Raw genomic sequence first — 8,829 nt, forward strand, 5'->3', positions numbered from 1 at the left:
CAAAGACGACCTCGGGCTGGCCGACCATCGGCCCCTTTCTCTGTGTCAGACTTAACTTTGTTTGTTGTTGTCTTCTAAATAATGCCGCGAATGGGGCTTAAGGAAGTGACGTCGCTTGCGTCTGCGCAGTGCTACCTGAAGTAAGACAGGAAACAGAAATACTGCAAAATAATAATAACGCGACTGAACGAGACGAAATAACGTTATAACATTTCGTTTTGTCTCGTTTTGGTCAACGAAAATGAAGAGACATTTTGGCATAGTTTTTATTTTGTGAACCACATTTAGTCTTGTTTTTTTTCGTCAACGATATTGCATTATACATTTAGTTATAGTCATCGTCACACAACCAGCATTTTCATTGCATCTCGTCTCGTTTTCGTCATGCGATAAAGGTTCGTTGACGATGATATTTAGTCATAATTTTCGTTGACGAAAGCAACACTAGATGTGAGCTTGATGTCCTGAGCTGAGCTATGAATGTAATAAGTGCTTTAGTTAAGCTAAATGAAAAATGTGTGGCTTATACTACCTGAGACACAGTGTCAGCCTAATATTTCACCTAAGAAGTTTGTTGTATCAAAAGCAAATATCTTTGTCATTAGGTCCACCAAGAGTTTTGCTTACAGTTTCAGGTTTTACTCAGAGTAATTTGTCAAAGTTCTGTCATTTATAAATAAAATTCACACATTGCCAGAGCCAGATCTTACATACCACAGCCAATGAATTTTATTTTCAGTGGTCCAGAAATTCTGAAGCAATTCGGTTGTAGACCAGTGGCATTTATCTGTGGAAGAAGATAGTCACCAAATTAGCTGTTTTCTTCTAAAACTACAGTGCCTGGCTCTTAAACTATTAAGACTTTCTAGAAAATGAAAAGTACATATTTGTGATTAAGACTTTCTAGAAAATGAAAAGTACATATTTGTGACCCTTTTTTCCAAATGAAGATCCATAGCTTTGTTGCAACATGTGTTTGTGGCTATGAGTCACAACCAGCTCTGGGAGGTGGTAAAGTATTGAGAGCTGGAAAAATGTACTGTTTATTTTGGATTTTTTTTTTTTTTTTTTGTTATTTGTTGACAATAAAAAATATAGAATATTGTCTTCTGACAAATCCAGGTTGTTTTTATTGACCTGGGAACAGTTTTGAAATTAAAACTGACTATTAAAACCCAGTCCTAATGAGCATGTACAGTAGCTGTTATTGCCACTGGTGTTCAGTCATTCATATTAAAGTAGAGTTGCCTCAGACCCATGTTACTTTGAGGTCTGGAAGGGAATAGAGAGGCCATACTGGGTAACAAATGAACACTGGTGGCAAATATGGCTACGTTCACATTACAGGCCTTAATCTTCCATTCAGGTTTTTTTTTTTTGTCTTTTTTTAGTGATAGTTCATACTTGTAAGTTTGTAAGTGATGTATTTGACTCCATGTGTGAATGCTGTTGAACTGTCAAGCGTCCACCGATTTAAATGAATTGTGAGCCTCGTGTGTAAAAGATAATGTCATGTACAACAGTCAGTTTGCTCCATTTCCTTTAAAACTGCTCAGTTACAGTTTGTTCATTCCAGCTTTGCTTGATCAGAAGCTTCTGTATAAACACTGCTGTTGCCCTCCTCCATGTTTACTTATACTGGTCTGTACACTGACAGCAGGCAATACATGTAGAAGAGTGAAACATTAAAAACTTGAATTTTGATCTGATCATTCTGGCAGTATTCACATAGTCGGTGATCTTATTCCACTCAGCCCAACCAGTCGAAGCAGGACGGCCACCCACCTGGTTCTGTCAGAGGTTTCTTTTATTAAAGGAAGTTGTTTTTCGTACTTGCTCAAGGGTGAATTCCTGGGTTTTTCTCCTTGAGATGATCTTGTGATTTGGCACTAAATAAAACTGAATTGAATATGAGTCAGATCCTGAATCACATATACAAATGTGGCTCAGATCTGTTTTGAAAAAATGTTATTGGAGGGGAAAACAATCAGTTTTGGGCTGCAGCATGTTATCTGAACGTAGCCCATGAGTCTCTTCCAGGTCCTTGCTTTAGGCTTAATAACTCGTTAACAGATCCCTCAGCAGAACATTTTCACTGTCAAAATCCCTGCATGTTATGTAGTGACCATTATGCTTTGTTTCTCTCAGTCTCGTATGGAGGACAAGGTGGAGCGATTCAAGAAAGCTGTGGATTATTTCTCAGCTGCCTCCAAACCACACTCGCCCAACATGGGGCCCTCCTCTTTCATCTGTGAGTAGTAGATTGCTTAGGACACAGCTTTAGAAAACAACATCAACTGTCTCCAACATTGTCAGTTTAGGCTTACTAAAGTTCAGTTTTTTGTGTTTCTGTGCTCAGTACCTGGGTTTGGACCCACTCCATTTGGGGGACCACCTGGCCACATGGGACCGATGCAGCCTGGAAAGAATCAGGTAAATCTGTTTGCTTGGTAATATTTCATCCTCAAAGGTGTCTGATCTCTGTTAATGTAAAGGGTGGATTAAGTTTTTGCTCTTTGCAGTCCCTTTGTGGCATGTGCTGATGTAGGGGAAAATTGGCTGAGGGAGGAGGCTGTAGTCCTTTGCAGCCCAAATTCTCCCACCACCCTTGAAATCCTGGTCTGACATAAAATATTACAGGCCGGTACCTAGTTTTTGTCCCTGAGATATCCTCTCCTCTCCTCCCTCCCTCCCTCTCTCTCCTCTTGTGCTTCTACAATCTGTCCCATCCTTCTTTTCTTTCTTTTCCAACTTATTTTCCTTTCTTTTATCCCTCTCTCCTCTGCTCTCCCGTCCAACCACAGTTCCCTCCTCCCCAGGTTCCGGGGTTAAAGCCACCCTATCAAAATACTTCATATGGACCTGGCTCCACCCCACTGTTCCAGAACCTGCCACCACCATCGCAGGACTGCAACGATTCATTGACGGGCAAGACAGGCTTCTCTGACTGGTCAGCTCCTTATGATTCCACTCAGGGGGGAAGTCGACTACCCAATCATCACACCGGCACTCAGTCTGGGCCCTCTCCATCACCTTCCTCGTCATCAGATGGAGATGAACCCAACGACAGCAATGCAAAGTAAGAAACACAATCTGGGTTTCAGTGAACCTGTATCATTACATTTAAAGTGCCCATGGCTTATTTTGCTCGTTTCCAGTCATTTAATGTTTAATCTTGGGTACCTCTAGATCAGCTTGGCACCAATCATAACTCCAAATAGTCTGTAATTATTTCAGAATGATAAAACCAAAAAGCCTCTTCCTTAAAATGCAAAAACTGTTTGTGAATGAGCACAACTTCTTCTGCCGGTGTTGTGTCTCAAGTGGACAGCAGGAAGAACTACAACAGACATGCAACTTGTGTTTTTTTTAAACTTACCATTAAGTCCAACCGAGTAGTGGAAACATCACTCCCTTTCAAGTAGCTCCAAGGTCGGTAAATCCAACCGGTGGTCGCTGCATCTTCCTCCTCATGACCATATACAGTCCCAAAGTAGTGAAATTAATTCCAACAGGTAGAGTAGCATGGACATTAACATCATGGATCTTTAACCAGCAACACATAGCATGCTGTAGACACAGTGGCCTCAAGCAGTCAAAACAAACTGGCACTGTGTTCTGGGGGAATCCAGCGTTTTTTTCCCCCATAAGCTTTATTGAAAATGCACGTAAGAAAGAAGGCAATGTAACATTTTGCAAATATGTTGGGGGCACCAGTGGATGTCAGCAAGTTGTGCGTTCATGTGGTAAGCTCACATGAACGCACAACTGCCTGGATTTATGCCCATTCAAGGAAATCCTTAAACTCTCACTTAATACATTATTTTGATAGAAAAAAACTCTCGTGAGCGAGAGTAAGTGAGACATGTATAAACCCAGTTGCTTCCACATAGAAATACTATAACATACATACACCTCATATTTTGAGCTTTAGGTCACGTCTAAGATGATAATTCACCGTTGTAACATTAGATAAGTCAAAAAACAAGGAAAAGTGCTATGGGCCCTTTAAGTGAATGTGGAACAAAGCACTTTACAATATGCGTTTTTACTACTCACAGGAAGAACTAAGCTCCAGAGTATATTAACAGCTTACACTTTACAGTAGCCATGTCCATAAGGAACATGGAGAAAGTGTTGGTTGAAAGGTTGATAATAAGTGACTGAAAAGCCTGAGAAGCCTCTTTAAGACATGCACCTTGGTTCATAAATGTGATGGCAGTTTTATAAGTCAATCTTGCCTGAACAAGGTGCCAAAATCACTTTAATGTAAAAGTCAAATAGTGACATTTTTCAGGTCTAAATTGAAATGCTGTCATTTTAATGGCAAGACTGAAGCAACACCGTGATTTTATAAATGCACAGAGCCAGTCTGCATCTTCCTGGCTCCAACCTCTCAAATCTAAATATAGTTTCCTTGGTCATCGGTAATTGTAAAGTGAATATCTTTGGGTTTTGGACAGTTGGGCAGACAACACAACTCACCCTGGTCTCAGGGAAACTAGCGTGAACTTTTTAAAAACTATTTTAGGACATTTCATTAGCCAAGTGGTAAATTGAGAAAAGACAAGATTTTAACTAAAAGTCAAAATAATTGAATCTTGGTGCCTGCAGTCCACATGTCAAAGTGTCCTTGGGCAAGACACTGAACCCCCCTGTCGCCCCCGATGGCTAGAGCTGTCGGTTGAGGTGGCGCCGCAGATGGCTGCCTCGGTTCTGTACTGGAAACAAATTCCTTGTGTGTAAAATACTTGGCCATTAAAGGTGATTATCCTTATCCTTAATCTTTAACAAAAATGATTCTTAACTGCTGCTAGAGCTGCAGCTATCGATAATTTAGAAGTCGAGTATTATACCAATTAATCTATCGGTTAATCGAATAAAACAAATTTCCTTTATTAAAGAGCAACAGGAAATATACAAAATAGGAAATAAGATGTCTCATAAAAAGAGCATCTAGTCTGGTTTTCTCAACATTTTTATTACTTAAATTGCAGACAGTAACAGTGGTCAAAGCTAAACGTTTAGTGCATATTACATTCTGTGTCTTAAAGAAACCCACGTCACCAGATTATGTTTTTTCTCCCTGGGGTATTTTATGAATCAATGTGAAGGGAATAGGTGTGTGTGTGTGTGTGTGCGCGCACGCCTTTGTGTTGCCTACATCATGAGGACCGAAACCTGTTAACACACCCACACCATGGGGACCCAGCCATCCTTGTAGGGGCTAGTCCACACAAGGAAATCACTGAATTTTAGGGTGGCAACGTGGTTTAGGGTTAGGATGAGGTTAGGTTAGGTGTTAGGCAAGTAGTGGTTATGGTTAGGATATGAATATAAGTCAATGCAAAGTCCACACAAGGAATGAAAACACAGCATGTGTGTGTCTACAGTGCCTATAAAAAGTATTCACCTCCTTGGATGTTTTTATTAGTCTCAGAATTAGTGAAACGGGAATCACCTGAGTGTAGTGGATGTGTGTCAAGTGATTGTAGTATAAACACACCTGTGTCTGGAAGGTCCAGTCACTAGTGAATCAGTATTCCTGGCTACCATTACACCAGGCTACCATTACACCATGAAGACAAAACAACAATCCAAGCAACTCAGAGAAAAGGTTATTGAAAGTCTAAGTCAGGGAATGGATACAAAAACACTTCCAAGGCACTGAACATCTCCCAGAGTTCAGTTAAATCCATCATCAAGAAATGGAAGGAATATGGCACATGTCTCAATCTGCCTAGATCAGGTCGTCCTCACAAACTGAGTGACCATGCGAGAAGGAGACTAGTGAGTGAGGCCACCAAGACACCTATGACTACTCTGAAGGAGTTACAAGCTTCAGAAGCTGAGATGGGAGAGACTCTGCATACAACAATTGTTGCCTGGGTTCTTCACCAGTCAAAGCTTCATGGGAGTGTGGCAAAAAGAAAGACACTGTTGAAGAAAACTCATTCATGCGAGAAGGAGACTAGTGAGTGAGGCCACCAAGACACCTATGACTACTCTGAAGGAGTTACAAGCTTCAGAAGCTGAGATGGGAGAGACTCTGCATACAACAATTGTTGCCTGGGTTCTTCACCAGTCAAAGCTTCATGGGAGTGTGGCAAAAAGAAAGACACTGTTGAAGAAAACTCATTAAATCTTGACTAGAGTTCACCAGAATGCATGTGGGAGACTTCATGGTCAAGTGGAAGAAAGTTCTTTGGTCTGATGAGACCAAAATGGTGCTTTTTGGCCATCAGACAAGACACTATGTTTGGCGGACACTGCACATCACCACAAACACACCATCCCCACTGTGAAGCACGGTGGTTGCAGCATCGTGCAGTGCGGATGCTTCTCAGCAGCCAACCTTGTAAGGCTTGTAAAGGTAAAGGTCAAATGAATGTGGCACAATATAGGAAAATCCTGGAGGACAATCTGATTCAGCCTGCAAGAGAGCTACAGCTTGGGAGAAGATTTAGTTTCCAGCAAGACAATGACCCGAAGCATACAGTGAAAGCTACACAGAAATGGTTTAAAGACAACAAGGTGAGTGTTCTGGAGTGGCTGAGTCAAAGCCCAGACCTCAGTCCAATATAGAATTTGTGGCTAGACTTGAAAAGGGCTGTTCACGCCCCATCCCTGTGCAACCTGGTAGAGCTTTTTGCAAAGAAGAATGGAGTAAAATTGCAGTATCCAGATGTGCAAGCCTGACTGAGACCTATCTACACAGACTCAGTGCTGTGATTGCAGCCAAAGGTGCATCTACTAAATACTGACTTGAAGGGGGTGAAAATATATGCAATTACTTATTTGACATTACATATTTTTATTTAATTGACATTACTTTGCATGTGTAATCATTTGAACTAACTTAAAGCTCCTCCGAAGTCCTGAGACTTTTCACTTTAACCGCAATCACTTGCTTCTTTGCACGGTCCATGGAGTCTAGTCTCCTGTCTGTGTCTGTGGTACATGCATACACCCTTGTACCGTGGGGACCCGTCACTACTCTGCCTCTTAATGATTGTGGTCAGACAGACTTGGACAATAAGTGTCGCACCGTGTCTACACCAAAAGGGTTTCAGCCATGTTTTCAAGATGTGTGTATAACCGGTATGCTTCTATTTTAATAATTCAACTGAATGCATTGCCCATTTTTCAGTTCCCATATCATTCGTGCTATATACATGCAACCATGACCTAAAGCATATTTTTACACTTGGCTCAGAAAGCTGATCATAGGCAAGTAAGGGTGGGTCTTCACAAAATACGTGTGTATGTGTGTGTCTCAAACTCTGACACAGAAGCAGACAGCCATATTAGAGACACTCAGGATGCTGTTTAATTGCATGGCTGTTTAGCTACAAACATTTGCCCGCCAGTGTGGCTGATACTCTTCTGAGGGTTACTCACCAAATGGAGAATGTGCCCGCATTTAGCGCATGGTTTGTGTGGATTTCTGTGTCTATGGCAAGACATTTTAACACTTAGACACTAGGCTAAATATATTTTGCAGATATGTCTAATTCAGTACGTCTCGTCAAAAAGAACATTTCAAATACCCACAGCAACACTTCTCATAGGACGCCTTTTCCATCCATGTGTAATGTTTATTCTGGATATTTGAAATAGGAATTACCAGTAAGAAGAATTCACATTTCTACAGTCTGTTATTAGTCATTTTTTATAATTAGTATTTTGAGTCATTTAACTTTTTGCATATATTCTCGATACATTCATGGATGTGTGCATCCAAGAATGTTTAAAATGATGTTATGGATACTTCGAGGATCTCCTCAATCCCGGTGCCATGTCTTCCGATGAGGAAGCAGAGGCTGAGGGCTCAGAGGTGGACTCGTCCATCACCCAAGCTGAAATCACTGAGATAGTCAAGAAGCTTCTCGGTGGCAAGGCACCGGGGGTGGATGAGATCCGCCCTGAGTACCTTAAGTCTCTGGATGTTGTTGGGCTGTCTTGGTTGACACGCCTCTGCAACGTCGCATGGCGGTCGGGGACAGTGCCTCTGGACTGGCAGACCGGGGTGGTGGTCCCTCTTTTTAAGAAGGGGGACCGGAGGGTGTGTTCCAACTATAGGGGGATCACACTCCTCAGCCTCCCCGGGAAAGTCTATGCCAGGGTACTGGAGAGGAGAATTCGACCGATAGTCGAACCTCGGATTCAGGAGGAACAATGCGGTTTTCGTCCTGGCCGTGGAACACTGGACCAGCTCTATACCCTCTTCAGGGTGGCGGAGGGTTCATGGGAGTTTGCCCAACCAGTCCACATGTGCTGCGTGGATCTGGAGAAGGCATTCGACCGTGTCCCTCGCAGCGCCCTGTGGGGGGGTGCTCTGGGAGTACGGGGTCCGGGGCCCTTTCCTAAGGGCTGTCTGGTCCCTGTACGACCGGAGCAGGAGCTTGGTTCGCATCGCCCGCAGTAAGTCAGACTTATTTCCAGTGCATGTTGGACTCCGGTAGGGCTGCCCTTTGTCACCGGTTCTGTTCATTATTTTTATGGACAGAATTTCTAGGCGCATCCAGGAGCCGAAGGGAGTCCGGTTTGGGGACCACAGGATCTCGTCTCTGCTTTTGGCAGACGATGTTGTCCTGTTGGCCCCATCAAACCAGGACCTCCAGCATGCACTGGGGCGGTTTGCAGCCGAGTGTGAAGCGGCTGGGATGAGAATCAGCACCTCCAAATCCGAGGCCATGGTTCTCAGTCGGAAAAGGGTGGCTTGTTCCCTTCAGGTTGGTGGAGAGTGCCTGCCTCAAGTGGAGGAGTTCAAGTATCTTGGGGTCTTGTTCACGAGTGAGGGAAGGATGGAACAGGAGATTGACAGGC

At 42.8% G+C, this 8,829-nt stretch overlaps 1 protein-coding gene across 1 annotated transcript in view; it reads left to right on the forward strand.

The window, feature by feature from the left end:
• LOC109951870 (constitutive coactivator of PPAR-gamma-like protein 2) overlaps positions 1 to 8,829 on the forward strand; it is a 34,117-nt gene that overhangs the window by 10,068 nt on the left and 15,220 nt on the right. The window contains 3 exon segments of the mRNA XM_020586600.1: positions 2,149 to 2,251; positions 2,360 to 2,433; positions 2,805 to 3,079. Coding sequence (XP_020442256.1) covers positions 2,149 to 2,251; positions 2,360 to 2,433; positions 2,805 to 3,079 — 452 coding nt within the window.

Source organism: Monopterus albus, unplaced genomic scaffold (genome assembly GCF_001952655.1).
Source record: "Monopterus albus unplaced genomic scaffold, M_albus_1.0 scaffold415.1, whole genome shotgun sequence".
NCBI lineage: Eukaryota > Metazoa > Chordata > Actinopteri > Synbranchiformes > Synbranchidae > Monopterus > Monopterus albus.